The sequence below is a fragment of the Eschrichtius robustus genome, chromosome 3 (assembly GCF_028021215.1).
Source record: "Eschrichtius robustus isolate mEscRob2 chromosome 3, mEscRob2.pri, whole genome shotgun sequence".
Lineage (NCBI taxonomy): Eukaryota > Metazoa > Chordata > Mammalia > Artiodactyla > Eschrichtiidae > Eschrichtius > Eschrichtius robustus.
This window is the reverse complement of record NC_090826.1, coordinates 12,167,970-12,193,859: the sequence shown is the minus strand read 5'-3', so window position 1 is coordinate 12,193,859 and position 25,890 is coordinate 12,167,970. Positions and strand designations below refer to the sequence as shown.

The 25,890-nt window shown below is 48.3% G+C and overlaps 1 protein-coding gene across 3 annotated transcripts in view; it reads left to right on the top strand.

Moving 5' to 3' along the window:
* The first annotated feature begins 1,990 nt into the window (after window positions 1-1,990).
* CASP9 (caspase 9) overlaps window positions 1,991-25,890 on the top strand; it is a 30,671-nt gene continuing 6,771 nt past the window's right edge. Inside the window, exons 1-6 of one of the 3 annotated variants that reach the window (XM_068538942.1) lie at window positions 1,991-2,160; window positions 5,677-6,073; window positions 16,990-17,024; window positions 17,948-18,124; window positions 18,553-18,642; window positions 19,820-19,996. In XM_068538942.1, the coding sequence (XP_068395043.1) occupies window positions 2,029-2,160; window positions 5,677-6,073; window positions 16,990-17,024; window positions 17,948-18,124; window positions 18,553-18,642; window positions 19,820-19,996 (1,008 nt within the window). In that variant the 5' untranslated portion in view covers window positions 1,991-2,028. Of the gene's footprint in view, window positions 2,161-5,547; window positions 5,575-5,676; window positions 6,074-16,989; window positions 17,025-17,947; window positions 18,125-18,552; window positions 18,643-19,819; window positions 19,997-25,890 lie in introns of those variants that run through there. The other 2 variants (XM_068538945.1, XM_068538944.1) reach the window with 2 other exon arrangements.

The window sequence follows — 25,890 nt, the reverse complement described above, 5'->3', positions numbered from 1 at the left end:
GCTGGATCCAAAAGGATGGTGGCGACCAAAGAGGCTAAAACGTGCCTCCTAGCGAGGCGAAGTCGCGATGCATGATGGGATGCCAAAACACCTCCCCTATCCAGGGAGGAGTTTCCACTTCTACCAGGAGATGGCCCTTGTCTAGCAACAGTTGCTGGGGTGGGGAAGCAGTCGCTGGTCCCTATTCTCTTTAACCCTATTCATAGAATCCTAGAGCGTCAGAGCTGGAAGGGACCTTAGGGATCGTTTCTAGTCCAACTCCACCGTATCCTGATGGGGGAGATTGAGACCCAGAGACGGGCAGGGACTTGCCCAAGGCTTAGAATCCAGGACTCCTAATCCTATATATCAAAAAGCAATCTGCACTCTAGAATGTACAAGGTCCTGTCCTAAGCACGGGAAAGGGATATGTGTATGGTGATGCTGGTGGGGGCGGTGGAGGAGAGGCACAAGTGAGTGAGGTAAACTTTCATTGAGCCAATGACATAAGTTCCTTGGGGATATAAAGAAAGAGATTTCATGTCCTCCTGCTCTGCTTATTTAGTCTTATCTCCTTTGCATTTATCACTATCTAACGTACTGTATCTTTTATTTATTTATATTGTTTATAATCTGTCTCCCCCCACTGGAATGTAAGCACCTAAAAGCAGGGCTTTTTGGACTTCCCTGGTGGCGCAGTGGTTAAGAATCCACCTGCCAATGCAGGGGACACAGGTTTGATCCCTGGTGTGGGAAGATCCCACACGATGCGGAAGAACTAAGTCCATGCGCCACAACTACTGCGCTTGCGCGCCACAACTGCTGAAGCCCATGAGCCCTAGAGCCCACACGCCTAGAGCCTGTGCTCCGCAACAAGAGAAGCCACCGAAATGAGAAGCCCGCGCACCGCAACAAAGAGTAGCCCCTGCTCGCTGCAACTAGAGAAAGCCCGCGCGCAGCAACGAAGACCCGACACAGCCTAAAATAAATAAAAGCAGGTCTTTTAAAGTCTGTTTTGTTTGTCTCTATATTCTTGGTGCCTCTACAGACCTTGGCACAGATAGGATCTCAATAAATATTCGTGGAATAAATGAATGAATGGGGCTGAGGTTTCGCTGCTCAAGAGAATACGTTCTAAATTGGATTCCCGGTTGTGTGTGGACTTTGAGTTGGGCTCGGGTTTAAATCCTACCCGCCTCTGCCACTTACTACCTCTGTGATCTTGAACAGTGACTTCACTTCCTACAGCCCCAGCGTCCACATCTGGAAAATGGAGGAAAAGACTATCACCCTGGTAGGATTGTGGTCAGGGAGAAATGAGGCAATACAGTGTAAAGTGACTAGCACAATGTTTTTTTTAATTGAAATATTGTTGACATAGGAGCAATTTTTGAAACGAGGAAATAGGCCGTACAAACTGATTGTTCAGAGGACAAGATTTCTGCCGGTTATTTTCTTTGTGGGAGGTGCCTGGGTGGGAGGGAGGGAAGAGGGGAATGGGAGACCTATAAGGTGGGCTTGGTTGTATGAGACACGTTTGGCAAAGTAAACCAGGATATCTGGGCACGGGGCGGAGACTTATGGTTTCACTGGGGGCAGGGCAGGGGGCTAGAGGGGAATCATGCCCGGGAGGGTGTCGAATGGGGCGGGACAGACCATGGCTCCAGGCATGACAGTCTCTCTTACTGGAAGAGTAAACCACTCCGAGTCTCTGCGAAAGCGAAGTAGTAATCAATTCCGGCAGGGGCCCGTGACGGAGATTCGCGGGTGTGTCCTGGGAGCGGGTCGCGCCCTGCGGGCGCGGCGGGGCGCGGGGACGGAGCCGAATGGGCTAGAGATAGTGAGGTGGCGGGGCCTGGGGGCGGTGCAGTAACGCGGGGATGGGTTTCGAGGGCGGTGCCTGGGGGCGGGACCCAGGGGCGTGGGGAGATGGGGGCGGGGCGAAACGCGGTGGCAGGTCCCGGGGCAGGTCCTGGGGAGGGGGCGGGGCTAGGCGGCCGAAACCCGGAAGCGGTCAGAGGCTGCTGGGGCCTCTGCCGTCTGCCCGACATGGACGAGGCGGACCGGCGGCTCCTGCGGCGGTGCCGGGTGCGGCTGGTCGGCGAGCTGCAGGTGGCCGCGCTCTGGGACGCTCTGCTGAATCGCGAGCTCTTCACCCCCGACATGATCGAGGACATCCAGGTGCGGCCCCCACCCCACCCCCAGCCGGCGCCCCCAGCTTCCCGCGCCGCGCACACTTCAGGTCACCGATGGGGACAGCGAGGCCGCGCGGAGAGGGTTGCTGAAGCCACACCGTGACTTAATGGCCGAGCTCCCGCCCTCTCCTCTCGCGACTGTGCCACGCAGTACCCACTCCCTTTGGGGAACCATTGTCAGGGAACCCCGTTTTCCCGCAGGGCGTCGAGCTCACTAAATTGCCCAGAGGAACCGAGCAACCCCTTTTCGAGGGCTTGCTAAAGCGATTCCACGCCCTGCACCATCAGAGTACACCGTTAGCTGCTGCAGCGGTGTACTGTTTTTCCTCCTCTAACGTGGAGGTTCAGGAAACCCACTTGGGAGGTCAGACTGCCTGACATTGTATCCTCTTCGATCCGCAGTGTCCTGGGCTGTGAAGTGGGGACAACAGCAGTATTGCCCTGAGGGCTAAAAGAGACAACGGATGTGAAACAGTAAAGTCTCAGGCACAGAGTGAGGGCACATCATATGGTAGCTGGCTGTGCCGTGTCCTCCTTGGCCAGCCCCTCATGAGTTACGATTATGTTTTGTAAGGGGTTTGGAGATGAGGGGCCTACTGCAGGTAATGAAGAGAATAATAAAGTCAAACATTTGAGGTTCTCTTTAAAAGCACTGTCATGTCTGTCTTATTTGACTCTCACCACAGGCCTGTGAGGTCAGGAGGGAACAGGAGGTATTTTTTACCACAAGATACAGTGGGAGTGTGTGGCTTCCTAGAGGCCCTTGCACAGTGCCCTGTGGGCTGCTTGCAGGCCAGTTTCTGCATCATCCAGGAACTTGGCCTGATCCAGTGAGGAAGTCTTTAATAGGATAAATATCATATGGAAAATTGCCAATGAATAATAATATTAAAAGAAGTCTTATGAGCATCTGCTGTGTACTGAGGAGTGGAAATGATTTGAGGCCATACCCGTGCCATCAGGTACATTCATAGGAGTCATAAACTCGAATGTCCTTGGAGGCCCAATGGGTGGGCACTAGAGCGGGCAGCCTCTGCCCTGCCCCCCAGCTCCAGATGAGTATGGTCATACCAGAATGCTGGCCCAGTGTTGCCAGGTTAGGGTTTTGTTTTGTTTTGTTTTTTTGGCTGCGCTGTGTGGCTTGTGGAATCTTAGTTCCCTGATCAGGGATCAAACCCAGGCCCTTGGCAGTGAAAGCGCGGAATCTTAACCACTGGACCACGAGGGAATTCCCGAGAAGCTGGAAATCTTGATTTTGATGTCGAGTTCCCTGATTTTAAATGTTAGCAAAAATAGCACAGGGAACTCTTCTCAATATTCTGTAATAACCTAAAGGGGAAAAGAATTTGAAAAAGAATAGATACTTGTATATGTACAGCAGAATCACCTTGCTGTACACCTGAAACTAACACAACATTGTTAATCAACTATACTCCAATATAAAAAAAAAAATGTTAGCAACAAATTCGGAATTTTTAAAGAATGTCTTATGAACAATGGGCCACCATTTTGCCACCCCTAGTGTGGCGGAACCACATGGATCTGGGCTGTCATCCTGGCTTTGTTACATATTAGCAAGTTGCAGCACCTTTCTTTGAGACTCAGTTTCTCTCATCCATAAGGTGGGGATAATTGTAATTTAACCCCTTAAGGTTGTTGAGGAGGACTAAATGAAATGATGCATTTAGCACAGTGTCTGTGAGTGTTCAGTAAATGTTGAGAGAAACCAAAACACCACGATTTACTTGCAGAGAAGTAGGCATGCAGCTAATTTTGCTAATGAGAATTACCTTCTCAATGATAGTATAGGTCTGTGCTATTCAATATAGGAGCCATTAACCACATGTGGCTATTTAAATGTAAATATGAAGTAATTAAAACTGAACAAAAAATGCAGCTCCTCAGTCATATGACCCAAGTTCTCAGTAGCCACGTGTGGCTGATGGCTGCCATATTGGACAGCACAGATAAAGAACCTTTCCATTATCATGGAAAGTTCTCTTGGACCACGCTGCTGTAGGATATTTGAGGACAGGGTGGTGTCTTATCCCTGTGGAACTTGCCCAGAGCTGGGCCTCAAAGGACAACCAGCAGATAACCAGATCCCCGCCTCTTTGTCTGGTACCACCATCCTGACACCTGTCAACCTGGACCATTCCTGCAACTTCACAGTCCACCCAATCAATGCCCAAGTCTTGTCAATTTCCACTCCTTCTTTCTCTGGTATGTCCTCTCGCTTTTCTCCATTCCAGCTGCAAAGTCTCTGCCACCACCTGAGTTGGCTATGGCCCACTCCCTGCCATGGTCCACCCTGCCCCCAGAACGATTTTTAAATTTTTATTATTTATTTATTTTTAATTTTTTAATAAATTTATTTATTTATTTTTGTCTGTGACAGGTCTTTGTTGCTGCGCGCGGGCTTTCTCTAGTTGCGGCGAGCGGGGGCTACTCTTCATTGCAGTGCACGGGTTTCTCATTGCGGTGGCTTCTCTCGTTGCGGAGCACGGGCTCTAGGCACGCGGGCTTCAGTAGTTGTGGCACGCGGGCTCAGTAGTTGTTGCTCGTGGGCTCTAGAGCGCAGGCTCAGTAGTTGTGGCACTTGGGCTTAGTTGCTCCGCAACATGTGGAATCTTCCTGGACCAGGGATTGAACCTGTGTCCCCTGCATGGGCAGGCGGATTCTTAACCACTGCGCCACCAGGGAAGTCCCAGGATGATTTTTAAAAAGGCATCTGACTCTGTCACTCCCTTCTTTTTATTTGTTTATTTATTTGGCTGCGCCGGGTCTTAGTTTTGTCACTTCGGATCTTCATTGCGGCTTGCGGGAACTTTTAGTTGCAACATGCGAACTCCTAGTTGTGGCATGTGGGATCTAGTTCCCTGACCAGAGATCGAACCTGGGCCCCCTGCGTCGGGAGCACGGAGCCTTAGCCACTGGCGCACCAGGAAAGTCCCCGTCACTCCCTTCTTAAAACTCTTCAGTGGCTTCCACAGCTTTCTTGACACAATGGTGCAGAGGTCTCCTCTCTCTGTCTCCCCCCTTATGTGTCTCATTTCTCTGAATTCACTACCCACTTCCTAATGTTCCCTGGGGTCTCAGCTAAGATAGCCCCTCCTGGAGGCTTCCCTGATGCCCCAAGGCTGAGTTGAGTGCCCCTGTACCCTTCCAGCCCCATGTCCTTTCCCTTCTGGCACTTCTCTCTTTGCTGTGTCGTTGATGTGTCTGTTCACATCCCCCGCTAGACGTTTGGTCCCTGAAGACTGCGACGCTTTGTTGCTGCGTTTTCAGCACTTGGCACAGTGCTGGGCACACCGCAGACACCTCCAACGTACTGATTGAAGAGATAAAGACTGGCAGGTGGCACACGCTCAGTGCAACTACAGGCTCAATGTTTGCGGAGGTGCCTGATTGTTTAGACTTAGGTAGATGGGGAATGGGGGGACAGGGTGAAATTCACAGGAAGGCACGTGGATAATAGTGCCATGTCTTTCTTTCCGAACAGCGGGCAGGCTCTGGGTCTCGGCGAGATCAGGCCAGGCAGCTGATCCTAGATCTAGAGACCCGAGGGAGTCAGGCCCTTCCTTTGTTCATCTCCTGCTTAGAGGACACAGGCCAGGACACGCTGGCTTCGTTACTGAGAACCAGTAGACAAGCAGCAAAGCAGGATCCAGAGGCCATCAGACCCCTGGACCTCAAGCCTGTGGTGCTCGGACCAGTGAGCCTCAGACCAGAGGAGCTGAGAGTGGCGAAGCAGGATCCATCGCAGCCGAGCCAAGGAAAACTCGCTCCAGTGGTGCTGGGGCCTGAGGAGCTCTGGCCAGCCAAGCTCAGGCCCGAGGTTCTCAGACCAGAGGCACCCAGGCCAGTGGACGTTGGTTCTGGAGGATTCAGTGAAATCCGTGAGTACCAAGAGTGGGTGGTGGGTGGGTGTACTGAGCGGTCATTGAGGAGTGACCAGTGGTACAGCTGGGTAGGGTGAGGTTTAATTTAATTTTGGTGTTGTCTTTCTGAGTACTCGTAGGGGATGGGTGGACTGTTCTGGTAGGTCTTCAGGAGAGCCCCTGCTCTGAAAAGCCCGTGTTGAAGTCTGTTTTGGATGTTGCAGGTTTTGATCAGTATTTCCAGATCAAGCTGTTGTTTAGGATTTGCCTTTGGGTCCAGGTGGGTGGTGTGGACTAGCCCAGGCCTGGGGCAGGAGGGAGGCAGCTGCCTGTTAAGAGTCTGCCCCAAGCAGGCACTGTACATACCCTTACCTCCTTCCCTCACAACAACCGTGCAAGGCACAGGAAACTGAGGCTCAGGGAGGTTAAATCATCACCCAAGGTCACAAAGCTGCATCCGGTAAAATGCAGAAATCCAAAGAGTGCAGCTGGATGATTTTTACCTATGTGTACACACAGATAACCAAACCCCAGATCATGAAGACATAGAACATTCTATGGGGGTGGTGGGGGGTTGTGGTGGTGAGATGAATTGGGAGATTGGGATTGACATATATACACTAATATGTGTAAAATAGATAACTAATAAGAACCTGCTGTATTAAAGAAATAAAATAAAATTAAAAAAATTGTATTTTCTACTTAAGGAATTTAAACAAAACAAAACAAAAAACAGACATAGAACATTCTGGTGTCCTATAACACTCTCTTGTACCTCTTTCCAGTCTATTCCCACTCTTACCCCATCCAAGGGAATCACTATTCTGAGCTCCGTTGTCATAGATCCCTTTTGCTTGTCCTTAAACTTCAATATAAATGAAATCCTATGTACTCTTTGAGTCTGGCTTCTCTTGCCATCATTATGTTTGTGAAATTCATTCATGTGGTTGTGCATATCAGTAGTTAGTTCTTTTTCATTACAAGGTAGTTCTGATTCTGAATCATCCACAATTTATTTAACCATCTCTTGTTGATGGACATGTGGTTTTTTGTTAGGGCTTCGTTTCCATGGCAGCACATGGAGATCCAGCACATCCTTTTTCATGGATGCCTAGTGGGCCATTGCATGGATGCTAATAATAATAATAGTAGTAATGGTTAACCTTACTGAGTGCTTACTTTTTGCCAGGCACTGTTTGGAGTGCTCAATAAATGATTTATTATATTTATTTATTTATTTATTTTTGGCTGTGTTGGGTCGTCGTTGCTGCACGTGGGCTTTCTCTAGTTGTGGCGGGCGGGGACTACTCTTCGTTGCGGTGCTCGGGCTTCTCATTGTGGTGGCTTCTCTGTGTTGGGGAGCACGGGCTCTAGGCGTGCGGGCTTCAGTAGTTGTGGCACTTGGGCTCAGTAGTTGTGGTTCACGGGCTCTAGAGTGCAGGCTGAGTAGTTGTGGAACACTGGCTTAGTTGCTCCGCAGCATGTGGGATCTTCCCGGACCAGGGCTTAATCCCGTGTCGCCTGCATTGGCAGGCGGATTCTTAACCACTGCGCCACCAGGGAAGACCCCTCAATAAATGATTTAATTTAATCTTACCAACTCTCTTGTAAGGTAGGTGCTACAGTTTTCCCAATTTACTGTTTGTTTTGTTTTGTTTTGTTTTGTTTATGTTTTTTGGCCGCGTCGCTCGGCTTGCAGGATCTTAGTTCCCCCACCAGGGACTGAACCCAGGCCATGGCAGTGAAAGTGCAGAGTCCTAGCACTGGACCGCCAGGGAACTCCCCAGTTTACTGTTGAGCAAAGTGGGTGACAGGTTGAGAAATGACTTGCCCCAAATCACATAGTTAGTGAGATGTGGAAACAGGACTGCAGTCCAGGCTTCCCCACTGTCTGCTCCGCTGTATGGTCTCACATGTACTTTGTGCTGTATTTCATTTATCCACCCTCTGTTAATGGACATTTGTGTTGTTTCTGCAGTGGCCTTGCATGTTCATCTATCTCCGACTGGGGATACGTTTCTAGAAATGGAATTGCTGGGTTAAAGTGTACATGTTCCCATCTGATAGATGCTGCCAACTGGGACTTCAAAAACATGCCATTTTATAATCACACCAACCGTGAATGAAGGAGACCATTTTCACACACTCTTGCCAACAATGAGTATTAACATTTTTTCCTATGTGGTGGGCAAAAAGTGGTATCTGTTTTCTGTGCTGAATAACTGCATGATTTTGGATGACTCATTAACGCAGAGAAACAACATACATACTGAGGGTCTGGGGAAGAAGACCAGTTCTGGAATTGTTCATGTGCATTATTATTCCACCATTAGGGAGGGAGGCAAAATACAAAGTCCAACTGTTGCTATCTTGTTCGGGGAAATGTCAGTTTGAGTCATTTAGGGCCAACAGTCTTGACTTAAAGCTTCCTGGTCTTGTGTGCGTTATTTTATTTCCTGTTTGTTGTGAATATTTTTTCCCAGTGGGAGCTTAAATCTGAAGGGTAAATGATAATAACAATAATAAGATCACTTTAAAATGTATATATTGATACACAGTGCTTTTTCAGGTCATCAGAACAACTCTGTGCAGTGGTAGACAGGGCAAGCTCCTCTGTTATCACGCCCCATTTACAGGCGAGGAAGCTGGGCTCTGAGAACAACTCAGTCACAAAGCAAGTTCAAGGTCAGAGCTAGGAGTTGGGCCTTGGTCTCCTGGCTTAATAGAGCGACTGCCCCATCTACGCATGATCTGCTGAAGGATGTCCCTTTTAGGTGCTGGGCTGGAGGCTCCTAAGTACTGCACAGGAAGGTTTCCCAAGGTAGGTTTCATGGTGACCCACAAAGGAAGAGTTCTGTAGTCATACCAGTGGATGAGTAGGATTAAGGCCACCAGCTGGACTTCTCAGAGCCTTTAATAAGTTAATATGGGAAAGTGTGCCCTAGGTCAAGGTTTCTCAAGGCGGGGGTGCGATCTCCCCTCCCCCCAAGAGACATTTGGCAATGTCTAGAGACATACTTGGTTGTTACGACTGAGGGTGGGTGAGTGCTGTTGGCATCTAGGGTAGAGGCCAGCGATGATGCTAAACATCCTACAATGCACAGGACGGCCCCTCAACACGGCATAATCTGGCTTAAAATGTCAAGAGTGCGGGGGTTGTATATACGTACTGCTCTGGAGCATGAGTGTTAATAATAATCATAGCTAAGCTCACTTTTATTAAGTTGTCAAATGTGTCGGGTTTTATGTACCTCACATGTACTAATGAACTGAGGCATCACCGCAGCCCTGTGAGGTTGGTAGTTGCTCCTCTTATCCCATAATACAGATGGGAACCGTAGAGCCCCCGAGACTGAATAACTTGTCCAATGTCACGCAGCTGGTAAGTGGTAGAGTAGGGATTTGAACCTAGGGACTCTGGCTCCAAAGTCCAGATCCACTCCGTCTACTGCCCCATAAAGAACTAATTCTCTCATTCTCTTTCTTGTCCCTGTTTTTGTGCCATTTACTCATTAGTTCACTCAAATATTTACTGAGTACTTGCTGAGACCTAGGCGTCAGCTTGGTGTTGCGGCCGCAGCATTAAACAAAGCTGCAGAGTCCATGCCTTCACATGGGAGGGTCAGACATTCAATCCATGCCTGCATAGCTGGGTCTTTAATCACCGCTGTGGTTAGTGCCTCAGAGAAGTTGAATACAGTGCTCTGGGGGACTTACCAGAGTGGGTGGCTTTGTCTTTTGATGTTCGGTGGGAAATGCCTTTTCCTTCAGAATGGAATTAACTTTCTTAGTTTTGGACATGATGCCTTGTTTGTCACTGCTTGTCTCAGCCAGGACCGCTTGCAGGGGGTGGGCTGGGAGAGCTGTTGGTGGCTGCATGAGTCAGGGTTCTCCAGAGAAACAGAATATAGATATAGGGATGTATAAAGAGATTTATTATAAGGACTTGGCTCACGTGATCGTGGAGGCTGAAAGGTCCACAATCTGCTCTCCTAGAGACCCAGGAAAGCCCACGGTGTATTTCTGGTCCAAGTCCAGAAGCCTGAGAACCAGGAGCTGATGCTGTACATTTCAGTCTGGGGGCAGAAGACCCATGACCAGCTCAAAGTCAGGCAGAGAGTGAGTGACTTCTCCCTTCCTCCACCTTTTTGTTCCATTCAGGCCCTCAACGGATTGGATGGTGCCCACCCACCGTGGGGAGGGTGATCTGTTTACTCATTCTGGAGATTGAAATGCTCATCTCATCCAGAAACATCCTCCCAGACACACCCAGAAATAATGTTTAAGCAAATATCTGGGCATCCTGTAGTCCAGTCAAGCTGACACATAAACATAAAATTGGCCATCATGTTGGCCTTCTCTACCTACTTACCTGGGCTAAAACTTTCTTGAAAGTTGGCTTTTTAGCCCTACCTGGTCGCCTGGCCCCTTCACCATGGAGCTGGTGACTGTGTTCACCTTCTATTTTTTTTTTTTTTTAAATAAGTTTATTATTTTTGGCTGTGTTGGGTCTTTGTTGCTGTGTGCGGGCTTTCTGTAGTTGCAGCGAGTGGGGGGGCGCTACTCTTCGTTGCAGTGCGCGGGCTTCTCATTGCGGTGGCTTTTCTTGTTGTGGAGCACGGGCTGTAGAGCACATGGGCTTCAGTAGATGCGGCTCACGGGCTTAGATGCTCCGCAGTATGTGGGATCTTCCCGGACCAGGGCTTGAGCCCGTGTCCCCTGCATTGGCAGGCGGATTCTTAACCATTGCGCCACCAGGGAAGCCCTCACCTTCTATTAACAGTCAAGCTCTCTGAGTCTCCGGTTCCCCTCTGGCAGCTGGGGATAAATGACAGTCCTTCGCAGCTGCAAGGCCTGCTCCGAGGAGTCAGTGAAGCCATTCTTGGAAAGGACTTCACACGGGGCCTTGTCTCGGGTGAGCACTCAGGCTGGTTGGCTTCCTTCTGTGATTTCTGAGTTGCCAAGGGCCAGCGCTAGGACATCTACCCCTCCCTCCTTCCCTTGGGCAGCAGAGAGGATGTGCTTCCCCCCTTCTCTTTGTGCTGGAGACATGGGCATGTGCCCAGTGACGCTCAGGCTATGACTGATTCTTTTGCACACACACTTGTCCATGTGTGCCTCTTGTCGCCACGGGAGCTGTCATTTCAGGAAAAACGGCTTTCACACATGGTACATCTGACCATGTCATCCTCTGTGAGGGTCCCCAAACATGCCATGCTCTCGTACCCCTCCCTGCCTTTGTTAGTGCTGTGACCGCTGCCTGGAGCCTTCCCTACCTCTTTCTTTTGGTACCTTTGTCCGTTTACTCCTTCTACATGCCCCTGTAGCCTATGGACCTCTCAAGAGCAACCATTTTGCTTTGTGTACCTTTTAAAAATTTTTATTTATTTCTATTTTATTTTTTATTTATTTTTATTTTTTTTTACTTTTTACTTTTTTTTTTTTTTTGGCCACGCCATGCAGCACGCGGGATCTTAGTTCCCCGACCAGGGATTGAACCCCTGCCCCCTGCAGTGGAAGCGTGGAGTCTTAACCACTGGACTGCCAGGGAAGTCCCCCTCTTTTTTCAAGTAAAAAGTAAAAAAATTTTTTCAAGCTTTATTTAGATATAATTGACGTATAACATTGTGTAAGCTTAAGGTGATGATTTGATACATGGATATATTATGGAACGATTACCACGATAAGGCTACTTAACACACCCATTAACTCACATAATTAACACTTTTTGTGTATGTGTCATGAGAACATTTAAGATTTACTTGCTTAGCAACTTCCAACTATGTAATACAGTACTGTTAAATATAGTCATTATGCTCTACATTAGATCTTCAGAATGTATTCATCTTAAAATTGGAAGTTGCTACCTTTGGCCAACATCTCCCCATTTCCCCAGCCCCTAGCCACCACCATTCTACTCTCTGTTTCTATGAGTTTGGCTTTTTTAGATTCCACATGTAAGTGAGATCATATAGTATTTGTCTTTCTCTGTTTGACTTATTTCATTTAGCATAATGCCCTCAGGGTCCATCCATGTTATCACAAGAGGCAGAATTTCCTTCTTTTTTGTGGCCTAGTAATATTCCATTGTATATATACCACATTTTTTATCCATTCATCCTTCCATGGACACTTGGGTTGTTTCCATGTCTTGCCTATTGTGAATAATGCTGCAGTGAACATGAGGGTGCAGATAGCTCTTCAAGATCCTGGTTTCATTTATTTTGGATATATACCCAGAAGTGGAATTGCTGGATCATATAGTATTACTATTTTTGATTTTCTGAGGAACCTCCATACTGTTTTCCATAGTGGCTGTACCAATATACATTTCCACTAACAGTGCACAAGGGTTCCCTTTTCTCCACATCTTTGCCAACATTTGTTATCTCTTGTCTTTTTAATAATAGCCATTCTAATAGGTATGAGGTATATCTCATTGTGGTTTTTTTTTTTAAAGTTGCTTTCCTAATTATTATTTATTTATTTATTTATTTTTGGCTGTGTTGGGTCTTCGTTTCTGTGCGAGGGCTTTCTCCAGTTGCGGCAAGCGGGGGCCACTCTTCATCGTGGTGCGCGGGCCTCTCACTATCGTGGCCTCTCTTGTTGCGGAGCACAGGCTCCAGATGCGCAGGCTCAGTAGTTGTGGCTCACGGGCCTAGTTGCTCCACGGCATGTGGGATCTTCCCAGACCAGGGCTCGAACCCGTGTCCCCTGCATTGGCAGGCAGATTCTCAACCACTGCGCCACCAGGGAAGCCCTCATTGTGGTTTTGATGTGCATTTCTCTGATTAGTGATGTTGAGCAACTTTCAGGTACCTGTTGGCCATTTATTCAGTTCCTCTGCCTATTTTTAAACTGGATTATTTGGGTTTTTTGCTATTGAGTTATATGAGTTTTAAATATATTTTGGATATCTATCCTTATCAGATATACGGTTTGCAAATATTTTCTCCCCTTTTGTAGGTTGCCTTTTCATTTTGTTGATTTTTTCTTCTGCTGTGTAGAAGCTTTGTAGTTTGAGGTAGTTCCACTTGTTGATTTTTGCTTTTGTTGCTTGTACTTTTGGTGTCATATCCCAAAAAGTCGTTGCCAAGACCAGTGTTAAGGTCTTGTGTTTTCTTCAAGGAGTTTTATGGTTTCAGGTCTCACATTTAAGTCTTTAATCCATTTTGAGTGATTTTTGTGAATGGTGTAAGGTAGGGGTCCAATTTTATTCTTTTGCATGTGAATATCCGGTTTTCCCAACACTATTTATTGAGGAGACTCTCCTTTCTCAATTGTATGTTCTTTGCTCCTTTGTCATAAATTAATTGTCCATATATATGTGGGTTTATTTCTGGGCTCTCAGTTCTGGTCCATTGATCTGTGTGTTTTTCTGTCAATACCATGCTGTTTTTTTTTTTTTTTCATGCTGTTTTGATTACTGTAGCTTTGTAGTATAATTTTAAATCAGGGAATGTGATACCTCCAGCTTTGCTCTTTTTTCTCAAGATTGCTTTAGCTATTTGGGGTCTTTTGTGGTTCCATATAAATTTTAGGATTTTTTTCTATTTCTGTGAAAAATGTTGTTGGGATTTTGATAGGGGTTGCATTGAATCTGTCGATTCCAATTTTATGTTTTTGATGTCACAATTTATATCTTTTATATTGTGTATCCATTAACAAATTATTATAGCAATAGTTATATATAATATTTTTGTCCTTTAACATTTATACTAGAGTTAAGTGATTAACACTCCACCACCACAGTATTAGAGTATCTGATTTTGACTATGTACCAGTGTGTTCTATATTTTCATGTGTTTCCATGTTACTAATTAGCATGTTTCATTTCAGCCTGAAGGGTTTCTTTCTGCATTTCTTGTAAGGCAGGTCTAGCAGTGATGAACTCCCTCAGCTTTTGTTTGCCTGGAAAAGTCTCTTTCCATTTCTGAAGGACAGCTTGGCTGGGTAAAGTATTCTTGGCTGGCAATTTTTTTTCTTTGAGCACATTGCATATGTCATCCCATTCTCTTCTTGCCGGCAAGGTTTCTGCTGAGAAGTCTGCTGATAGCTGTTAGGTGGTTCCCTCGTATGTGAGGAATTTTTTTCTTTTGCTGCTTTAAAAATTCTCTCTTTGTCTTTGATTTTAGACAGTTTCATTGTAATGTGTCTTGGAGAAGATCTTTTTGGGTTGAAATTGTTTGGGGATCTGTGAGCTTCTTGAACTTGGATTTCCAAATCCCTCCCCATATTTGGGAAGTTCTAAGCCATTATTTCTTTAAATAAGCTTTCTGCCCCTTTGTCCCTCTCTTCTTCTGAGACTCCAATAATGCATAGATTGTTTCTTTGAATGATATCCCACAGGCTTTACATACATAGGCTTACTTCGTTCTTTTTCATTGTTTTTTCTATGTCCTCTTCTGAATGGGTAATTTCAAATGACTTGTCTTCTACACAGGTTCTTTCTTCTGCTTGGTCACGTCTGATGTTGATGCTTTCTATTGCATAGTTCATTTCATTCATTGTATTTTTCTGCGCCACAGTTTCTGTGTGTGAGTGTGTTTAAGATTTCCATCTCTCTGTTAAACTCCTCATTTTGTTTGTGTATAGGTTTCCTGATTTTGTTGAATTGTCTTTCTGTCTTTTCTTATAGCTCACTGAGCTTCCTTAAAACAACAATTTTGAATTCTTTATTGGGCAAATCATAGATTTCCATTTCTTTGGGGTCAGTTACTGTGGAAAACTACTGTATTCTTTTGGTGGTATCTTATTTCCTTGATTTTTCATGTTCCTCAAAGTCTTATGTCGCTGTCTTTGCATTTGAAGAAGGCGTAACCTCCTCCAGTCTTTACTCTTCAATGTGTCCTATATAATTGGATTTTTGCACCAATGGTGTACTGGAACTTCTCTGCTGGACTCCTGGACTTCCACAAAGGCACTCTTGTCCATGGGTGATTGTGAAAATTGGTGTTCTTTGGGAGGGGGAAGGTGGTAGAAAACTCTTATTCTGCCATTTTGATGATGTTACTCTCTCACTTTAGGGATCATTACTGCTAATTCAGGAAATGAATACATTTTTCAGTTGTAGATAATGGTATATTTTTGGGGTGCAGTGGAATTTTGGAAATGAGCAGTTGTTAAAGAATTAAGTCTGTGGTCTAATAGGAGTCTTCAGGCTAGGTAAAACCATTTCTAATTTAAAAGATGGAATGTAAATGCATTTCTGGCATGACTTTTTCTGGCAGTGGCTTCTCTTGTTGCGGAGCACAGGCTCTAGGCACACAGGCTTCAGTAGCTGTGGCACACGGGCTCAGCAGTCATGGCAAAAGAATAGTTCCCAACAAGGTCCAGGCCCGCTCTGAGCAATGAATGGCACCATAGTTGGATCATGAGAATAGTCTCCAGAGTGACTTGGAGATGGTCAATGTGTTCTATTTGTTTAAAAAAGAAAAAGTCCCGTAACCTTGTAGGCTGGTGACCAGTTGACTTCTTGCTAGTTGAAATGAAAACTCTTTTGATACTGAAGGAAAAATGACCATCTTTACTTATTTATTCATTCTTCAACTATTTCCTGAGGACCTACTGTGTGCTGGCTCCATGGATTCCACAGAGAAGGAGCAGACCTGGAGCTTCCTTATGTCTTTCTGTTCTAGAATTTCACATAAATGGAATCACACCATATATACTCTGCTGGCTTTTTTTTACTTGGCCTGGTGTTTTTGCGGTTATCCATGGTGTTGCATGTAACTCATTCCTTTTTAGGCTCTGTGGTATCCCTTTGTATGGCTGTATCACAGTCTGCTTACCCATCAACTTGTTTTTTTATTTTTTAGTCTTTTAACAACTTTTATTTGTGACATACAGCAGCATTAATCATCTTTTTTTTTTTTTTTTAAAACGGTGGTGGTTTTTTTTTTTTTTTTTTTTATGTAAGGGCTTGGGTGCTCTTATAGCTACTTTATTTATTTATTTATTTATTTATTTATTTATTTATTTATTTATTTATTTATTTATTTTTGACTGTGTTGGGTCTTCGGTTCGTGCGAGGGCTTTCTCTAGTTGCGGCAAGCGGGGGCCACTCCTCATCGCGCTGCGGGGACCGCTCTTCATCGCGGTGCGCGGGCCTTTCACTATCGCGGCCCCTCCCGTTGCGGGGCACAGGCTCCAGACGCGCAGGCTCAGTAGTTGTGGCTCACGGGCCCAGCTGCTCCGTGGCATGTGGGATCTTCCCAGACCAGGGCTCGAACCCGTGTCCCCTGCATTAGCAGGCAGATTCTCAACCACTGCGCCACCAGGGAAGCCCAGCATTAATCATCTTTATCATGTTGTACATTACATCCCTAGTACTTACTTATCATTTTTAATTAATTAATTAATTAATTAATTAATTAATTTTGGCTGTGCCAGGTCTTAGTTGCGGCACACAGGATCTTCGTTGTGGCATGCGGAATCTTTAGTTGTGGCATGCAGGCTTCTCAGTTGCGGCATGTGGACTTCTTAGTTGTGGCATGCATGCAGTATCTACTTCCCCGAACAGGGATTGAACCCGGGCCCCCTGCATTGGTAGTATGGAGTCTTACTCACTGGACCACCAGGGAAGTCTCCCCATCAACTTGTTGATGGACGTTTGGGTTGTTTCTGGTTTGGGGATTATGAATAAGTCTTCGGTGATCATTCACAGGCAAGTCTTTTTGTGCCCATTGTGCTCATTTCTCTTGGGTATGTACCTGGGAGTGGAGTTGCTGGTCAGAGAGTAGGTGTGTGTTTAACTTTACTGGAAACTTCTAAACAGTTCTCCAAGGTGGCTGTGCCACTTGGCTCCCACCAGCAGTTCCTGAGGGTTCCTGAGTTCCTGCTCCTCTGTGTTTCTGTGGGAGCTGTCCTCACAGTGTCCCTTGCCCTTCCCCTGTTGGACCCCGACATTCAAGTTTTCCTTTCTCTCTCTCCAGGTGCTCAGGACAGAGCCAAGGGAAATGCCGACTTGGTGAGTCTTCATGTTATTTGGGGCCAGTTGTGTTGGCTTTGGGTTCTTCTGCTCTCCACTTCCCAGATCCTTCCTGCAGCCGTGTCAGGAGCCCAGGGAACTCAGCCCAGCTGGAGAGAGGGTCCCAGTCCCAGGCACCCTACAGCACCCTGGCCCTGGTACAGCTCTTCCTGCAGCAGATTGTCTAGCCCTGCTCTTTCCTCGTCTGAGAAGTTTAGATCTAACGAGGGGTGGGCATCAGAATCGGCTGCAGCAGCCACCCCAGACCAAGTCACTCTCTGTCTTAGTCACAGCATTTATCGTGTGACTCCTGTGTGTCAGCCCTGGGCTTCGTGCTAGGACACCTGGGAACAGACCACTCGAGTTTCTAGCCCTCATGGAGCCATCAGCCTAGCAGAGGCTAGTCACACAAAGAAATATATAAGCATAAATACTGTTAAGTACCATAAACGAAAAGAACAGGCTGCTGTGAGAGAGAATTACTAGGGAAACGTTGAACCTCTGGAGGAAGTGGCCTCAGACTCTCCGAGGGTGGCCCGGGCGAGAGTCTGCTGGTAGAGCTGACCACACGGTTCTCAGGTGCTCCCCTGGACTGGGCGACCTCCAGGTCCTTTTGGGATGAATGTCTAGGGGAGTTGGATTTCTAAGCTAGCAGCTCCCATCCCTGAATACTGCGATGGGAGCTAATCTTTGGTCCCAAGTTTAGCTGTTCGTCTGTCACACAGCTCGTGCGCACCCTAGTCTGCTTCGCAGTCTGGAATGCTGGGTGTAGATCCCAGGCCCCTCCTTCAGAGGGAGGCAGACTGCATGCTCTGTCCCATCTCTCCAGACTGTCTACCCCATGAGTGAAACCCAGGGGGTCGCCTTCTCTCCCGAGGAGTGCACCGAGACCCCGGTTTACATTGGTCCCTGTGCTTGGGCAGGCATACGTCCTGAACGCAGACCCCTGTGGACACTGCCTTATCATCAACAATGTGAACTTCTGCCACGAGTCGGGGCTCAACACCCGCACGGGCTCCAGTATTGACTGTGAGAGGATGCAGCAACGCTTCCACTTGCTGCATTTCGTGGTGGAGGTGAAGTGTAACCTGACTGCCAAGGTATGGTCCCTGTGCACAGAGAGAGATTGGGGGCGGGCGGGGTAGTGTCCTGCGAGGGACCCTGGAAACATATGACTCCCCAAGACGAGCCCTTCGGTCTGTAGGACCATGAGAGGCAGTATGGTTCAGCGGTTACCGGTGCAAGCTTCAGACTCAGAGACCCGGGTTGAGGACTGGCTCTCCCACTACCTGTGTGACTCCCAAGCCTTAGCTTCTTTGTCTAGACAGCGAGAACCATGCTCACCTCCTAGGGTCATTGTAGGAGTAAATAAAGAGTGCCTAGCCCAGCATGTCTTCCCCAAGGATGGTGGCTATTGTGATTGCTGTGACTGTCATTACTTCACTATTGGCCCTGGGAGCAGGGGGCAGGCCCAGGACAAGGAGCTGATCCGTCAGCGGTCTGGCTCACCTTCAGCCCTCTCTTGTAGCAAATGGTCCAGGCTTTGGGGGAGCTGGCACGGCGGGACCACAGTGCTCTGGACTGCTGCGTGGTGGTCATCCTCTCTCATGGCTGTCAGGTAGGCGGCCTCACCTCCTTGGGCAGGTGCCTGGGAAGGCTGCCCTGAGAGGCTGTGCCGAGCCCCGTCCTTTCCTGTGTCCAAGACACCCTGGCCCTGTGGGAAGAGCCGCGGGACCCTGTCCACCTCCCGTTGTTTTCTCGGGAGCCATTTGCCCTCTGAGGAGTTGATGCGCCTCCTGGGTGGCACGGTGTCCCTGGGAGAAGCTGTCTGGGAGAGGCAGGAAAAGACAAGCTGGATTTTGTTCAGAGCTGGGCTCAGCTCATAAGAGCTCCCAGTTCCTGCCTCGGTCCTGCTTGGTGTTTTTCCAGGCCGTTTGCTGCTGGCTGGGAGTTGGGACACTGGGACCCACTCTGGGCTTGGCCACTAATGTGCTGGGTCATTGTGGCCACGCCCCTCCCCCTTCCTGGGCCTCAGTTTCCCCATCTTTTGAGTTGAGGGGCTGGACAGAACAGAGGTAACAACCCCTATGGGTTGCACAGTGTTTTCAAAACTGGCAACTTTAGCACAAAAAATCAGGATTTCCGGCTTCTCTTGAAAAGCCACAAAGGTCTGACCTTATCAGGCCAGCATCCTCATGGAGCAAAACTCTGGCCTTTGGCAGGGCAGGGGCTGCCCATTTGGTTCTTTCATTCACAGTGTGGCCCCTAGACCGGCATCCTGGGCATCACCTGGCAGCTCTTGAGAATGCAGACTCTCATTCAGAGCCTGCACCTTAACGAGATCCCCGTGCACATAAAGTTTGAGAAGAATTCGTCTAGAATAGTAGTTCTCAACGTTTCGCTGCAAGAGAGGTGCCTGAAGGACCAGATTGCTGGTCCCACTACAAGGGATTCTGATTTAGGAAGTCTGGGTGGGGCCCAGGAATTTGTGTGTCTTGCAAGTTCCCAGGTGATGTTGATGTTGCTGCTTCAGGGACCACACTTTGAGAGCAGCCGATCCGGAGGTAGCTGCCCAGTGTCCTCGAGTTAGGCTCTCTGGTGCTTAGAGGCATGTGAGTTTCAGACCCCTGGGGTAGAGGTGGACCGGGGGCCGCCCGGAACCAACCTGCCGTAACTCAGCCTTGTGCCCCTGGGTGGGACCTTCTAAATGCTTGGCCCCCACAAAGCCTCTGAACAGGCTGTTGGATCCCTACCCTGACTTCTTGGGTTTGTCACCAGGATTCATGGTTTTCTAGGCTAGCCACCTCCAGTTCCCGGGCGCTGTTTGTGGCATGGATGGAGATCCCGTGTCTGTCGAGAAAATTGTGAACATCTTCAACGGAACTGGCTGCCCCAGCTTGGGAGGGAAGCCCAAGCTCTTCTTCATCCAGGCCTGTGGTGGAGGTAGGCCGGTCCTCAGCCTCCCTGCCCCTGTGAGTCTAGTGGGGAAGCAGCCGCCGCCTACTCCCTTCTCCGTTGCTCCTCTCGATGTCCCGGGGGTTGATCCAGGCAGCCGGGGGCGTCCCAGACACGGTCACTGCTGTCCGAATGTGGCACCTCCGTCTAGCTGGAGTGGCTTCAGCTCTGTGCAGCCTTTAGAGGTTTGCGTCTTCCGTCTCACAGTGCCACAGCATCAGGGCATCATTCAGCTGTGGCCTCTTCAACCCCAGAGACTTGGCAAAAGCAAACAACGCAGAGGAGAGAGAAAACCTCTTTCATTTTCCTTATCATCATTCCCCTGACCCCCATCAACCAGACTCCCTTCCCCCTTTCGCAGAGAAAGGGAGGCCATTGCCGAACTAACTACTGCAATTCCCAAAGGCTGAGGTCCTGGGGATTCAGTAACGTTTAAGGAGTAGTTAGATTGTTTGTAGTTTTGCTGTATGTCCTGATTTTAAACCTGAGCCCTACTTCAACGTTACCTGGTTTTCTTATAAAATAAAGAAAGAGGGAAGAGAGAACACCATCATGTGTCCTGGATTATGGGACATGATGGCATCTCCAGGGGCAGGGATGTCTGAAAGGCATATCACTTCCTTGTCCCTTGGCCTGATCTGCCAGAGAAGCGGGCATTGTTATACCGTAGAGCTGTCGGCTTGCATGCCAAGTGTGCACGCCAGTGACCTGTAACGTGGGCACCTGAGGCGTATTCTTCTGCACACGGTGATTTGTCCCATACTATTCCACATTGGCGGGGGAGTCATGGGAGAGATTGTCTAGGAGGGCAGGCTCTGGTCGTATGATTCATCCAGTAAGTTTATTGACCGCCTGCTGTATGCACCAGGCTGTAGAGATGCAGAGGTGGGGTCTCTGTCCCCCGGAACTTATAATTTGACTGGAACTGTGTTAAGTCACTATCATGACCCAGGCCTATAGCTTGGCCATGAGTGATGGAGAACACTGGGTCAAATCCTGGGTTAGCTGCTCCCTGCACAGCCACGGGCCAGTTAATCTCTAGAAGTCTTGGCAAATAGGGGTAGTAACAGAGCCTAGCTCTTACTGTTACTATCTCTCACATACTAAGCAGTGTGGCTCTTTTTTAAAAAAAATTACTTTATTATTTATTTATTTGTTCATTTATTTTTGGCTGCGTTGGGTCTTTGTTGTTGCTGTGCGTGGGGTTTCTCTAGTTGCGGCGAGAGGGGGCTACTCTTCGTTGCGGTGCGCAGGCTTCTCATTGCTGTGGCTTCTCTTGTTGCAGAGCACGGGCTCTAGGCACGCGGGCTTCAGTAGTTGTGGCGCGCGGGCTCAGTAGCTGTGGCTCACAGGCTCAGTAGTTGGGGTGCACGGGCTTTAGTTGCTCCGCGGCACGTGGGATCTTCCTGGACCAGGGCACGAACCTGTATCCCCTGCATTGGCAGGCGGATTCTTAACCACTGCGCCACCAGGGAAGTCCCTAGTGTGTCTCTTAACACACTTAACACATTGCCTGGTTCATTTTCCTAACTGGAAACCTGGCCTCCCTCCTCCTGCTGACCCCAGAGGACTCAGTGTCACATAAGAGCCCCACCCCTGTCACCAGTGCAGTTATCTCAGAGTGATGATGACAGGTGGATGGAGAGGCTGCTGTTCTTGGGTTGAAATCCTTTGTAACTTGTCTTTCTTCTTACGATCCAGAATGTGTGGTCAAGTGATGTTCTTACTCAGAAGTGCGTGGTCCCTCTTTCTCCTGTGAATCAAAGGAAAAACAGACTGAAGGGTGAGCTGGGGTGCCAGCTTTCTGGGGAAGATAGTTAGCCGGTCTTCTGGGCCAGGGCCCACCCCACTGTCCATTCTCAGCAGCGAAGGAGGATCTTTGTGGTTTTACTCTTTGGACTCCTTAGCGGGGCTGCTGGGCCCTTGATCTGGACCCGAACTCTTCGCCTCCCCCGACTGGCATGCTGTGCCCACCCCAGCGCTGCTCAGCCTTCCCAGGACACCAGGGTCTGGCTTACTCCTCAGGCTTTCTATGTGCCATTCCTCTGCCTTGTCTCCTGGCCAACTCTTAATCATCCGTCCTTCTGGTTACAGCTTATCGTCACCGCTTCCAGGAAGCCTTCCCTGAACACCTCGTTCCTTGCACAAAGTCAGGGTTCGCGCCGGCTGTTGTGCTCCTGCAGCCCCCGTTCTTCCCTTGTCTTAGCACTTTCACCTTGCATTCAGATGGCCTCGTCCCCTGGTCAGCTCTCTGAGGGCAGAGCCAATCCCATCTGCCCTGCAGCTGGGTCCCCAGCCTGGCACAAAGCCCACAGTATGCTTGCATCTTAGGTGCATTCTAATTGTTTGAATTTGAAATAGAACCATATGAGAATATGGTTTGAAGTAATGTGGACTCCTGCCATTAAAAACAAAACCAAACAATTCACTGACAACAGCAGGATTCCAAAGCTGGAACGCAGTGGTTAAGGTGCCACTTTTGGAGTGGCGGTCTCTGCTTAGCTCCCTGCTGCGGGATCTTGTGTCTAACGCTGTTGCCACATGGTGGCGCCACCATCAGCTGAGGACAGAAATACCCAAATGTCAGTGTCTGGTGGGGTGTCGTGTTGTTTACAGGTCTCTGAATGTCTGCCCTGGATTTTGGTGACTCTTGTGTTGCTATTTTAAGATTCACTGTTGTTACAATTTAAAAATCTTCTAAACGTCATCCGCCCCTTTGTTGAGAGGTAGTGCGGGCCCCAAGGTGGAAGAACGTGCTTCAAAGTCAGTAACTTTGGTGTGAAACTTCAGTGTTAGCGTGATGAACTCAGCCAGAGCTGAGTGGCCTAAATTTTGGGGTGACCCCTCCAGAACTTTCGAGATCATGCTGAGAAGCTGGAAAGGAAGAATGATGTACGACAGGGGTTGTGGCTTTTATGTGCTGAGGGAATGGCTCGTCTTCCCACTGTGTATTTATTCTTATGGGATGTTATTCTTCCTGGCAGGGAGTTTTGAATCAATGAGCCTCCTTAAGAAGAAAGCAGTGGCTTAAATGCATAACCCGTAGGCGAGGCCTTCCCAGCAGATTTGTAGGAGGATGACACATGGATGGAGACACAGGCAGCATCCCCTGTCTGACCCCTTCTTCCTCTGAGCCCCATCCTCCCCTCTCAGATCCCATCGTCCCATTTTCACAGGCAGCCCCTCTGGTCCCCCCCCCCCCTCCCCCCCGCCCGTCTCCTTAGGCCCTTCCTACGGCATCCCCCACTGAAGCGCTCCCTCCCCCGCTGCACCCTGCTTCCCCGGGCAGACCCAGCGACAGCCCCAGGTTCCCATCTCAGGTCCCCTCCCCTGTCCGACTTCACCTAGGGCAGATTCCAGAATCTCGACCAAGCAAACAACCGGGAGCAGTGACCTGAGACAGCTATGCCATAGTCCAGCTTTCACAGATCTAAGAGGCCCCCTTGGCAGGCTTGGGAAGCAGCAGGGTAGTTGAGAGGCACAGAGCCCTGGTCCCCTGCGCATTAGGTGTGAGACCACAGACAAATTACCGAGTTTTCTGAGCTTTAGTTGTATGGGGTGAGAGGTCAATAGATTTTTTTTTTTTTTTTTAAGGTTTTACTTATTTATTTATTTTTTGGCCACACTGCGCGGCACATGGGATCTTAGTTCCCCGACCAAGGATCAAACCCGTGCCCCCTGCAGTGGAAGCACAGAGTCTTAACCGCTGGACCACCAGGGAAGTCCGGTCAGTAGATGCTGGGGTTATTATTATGGGGTTGCCAGAACCGTCTTTGTCCTGTCTCTGTCCCCTGTGGATGGGCCCCCAGCTTCCCTGGGTGAACTGTGACCTCCCTCCCTCCTTGCTATTACCCACCGTGGATCTAGCCACACAAACCCTCCAGCTCTCCTGCCCAGAGACCTGCCCGACAGGTGCTGCTTCTCCCACCAGGATTGCTCTCCCTTCTCCCATGGGAGCCTGGCTCACAACCGCCTGCTCCAGAAACCCTCCCCTGCGGAACCCCGGGCCCCCCAGCCCTCTGCCTGTCTTTGCTGAAGCTCTTTTCAGCTGCTTCCTTTCTGAAGTAACACTTTGTACTCTGCAGTGAGCTCTGCTTTGGAGGAACTCATCCCAGGACATGTCCTGCAGCGTCACCACCCCAGTGGCTCTGTGGTTGAGCTGTGTGTGGCCCGAGTCCTGCCCTGAGTCCTAACCCTCTGTTTTCCAGGCCTGCCATTGCTCTGGGGGAGTTTGGGTTTTAAAACAGAAAAGACAGAAAATATGGCAACTTTAAAAATAGAAACATCCAGAATCCTACGAGCCCGACATGGCAGTCTCATTTTGCCTCTTACCTTTGGATCTTGGCCGAGGGGCACAGTCTGCATTTCTCATTGAACCTTATCCCTGAAGCATCACCCCACGTCTCCATTGTCACTGTTCAAATGGCTTATAATCTTGCATTGTAGTGATACGCACTCACTTCCTAAACCGTTGCCTAGTGTTGGCCATTTTGGTGGTATCCAATTTTTGGCTCACATGACCACCAATGTCTTTGTACTGAGGGCTTTTGGCTTCACTTGAATTATTTCCTTAGGAAATTACTGAGTCAGGGGTGTAAACATCTCCATGGATCCCATTACCTATGACTTGATGCCTTCTTTGGTTTCCATAAAAGGGTTTTTGAGGTAACTTAAGGAAGTACAAGTGATGTAGTAGAACAAAATACAGAGAAAAAAAAATAAGGAGGAAATAGAAATGCAAGGAAAGAAGAGTAAGTTTGGCATCTAGAAGTGCATCTTGTGAAGTTCTGCGTGCTTGCTAGAGGTGGCCCGAAAATTGGCTTTGTGCTTTCCAGCCGCCGAGGCACGATAGGGTGAGGTAGAATCGCTCATAAGATCCACCTTATTTGGTATTCATAAGACAGAATTGCCAAGAATGGCAATTTTTCTCCCCTCGGTTGTCTTAATAGGGGACACTGTAAGGTAGTGGACAGTTGCCTCAACTGTATACCTACCAAAAAAATAAAAGAGATCAATTTTATATCTTTTTTTTTTTTTTTTTTAATTTTATCTATTTGGCCGCTCTGCACAGCATGCAGGATCTTAGTTCCCCAGCCAGGGATCGAACCCGTGTTCCCTGCATTGGGAGCATGGAGTCTTAACCACTGGACTGCCAGGGAAGTCCTTTTTTTTTTGTTTTTGTTTTTTAAAGTCCAAGTCTCAATGTAAATTGAGGGCAGTTTTTTCAGTTTGGGTGTTTAGCTCCCCAGACAGGATCCCATCTTCTGTTTTTTGGCTGCGCCGCTCGGCTTGCAAGATCTTAGTTCCCCAACCAGGGATTGAACCCGGGCCCTCGCCAGTGGAAGTGCGGAGTCCTAACCACTGGTCCACCAGGGAATTCCCCCATCTTCTTCTTATTTTCTGTCTTCCTCAGTGCCCGTGTTGGTGCTCTGTACCCCAGGGGTACTCCGTATGTACGTGTCTCTGCCGTCTGTGTCATAAACCATGATTTTAAAGAAGCTTTTATCGTAACCTGAGGAAAATCCTCGTGATGCCCTGATAAGGGAATAAAGCATGATTAGTTGAACCTGCAAATAAGCAGGTGAAAACAAAACACAAAAGATTGGAAGGAGGTGCAGCAAACCATTAGCCATGGTTGTCTTTGGTTGCTGCCAACACGGCCAGGCTTTGTTTTGTTTTGAATCATAATGTTGAGATTTAATGTGTGTTTGGGGAAGAAGCCACAAATGTGGTTAAAAAAAAAATCAAGAAGGACAAAATGATCAAAGTACATAATAATTGGTCGGTAAACTCATGAGATCAAAAGTAGTTCATGCTGGGCTTCCCCGGTGGTGCAGTGGTTAAGAATCCGCCTGCCAGTGCAGGGGACACGGGTGCGAGCCCTGGTCTGGGAAGACCCCGCATGCCACGG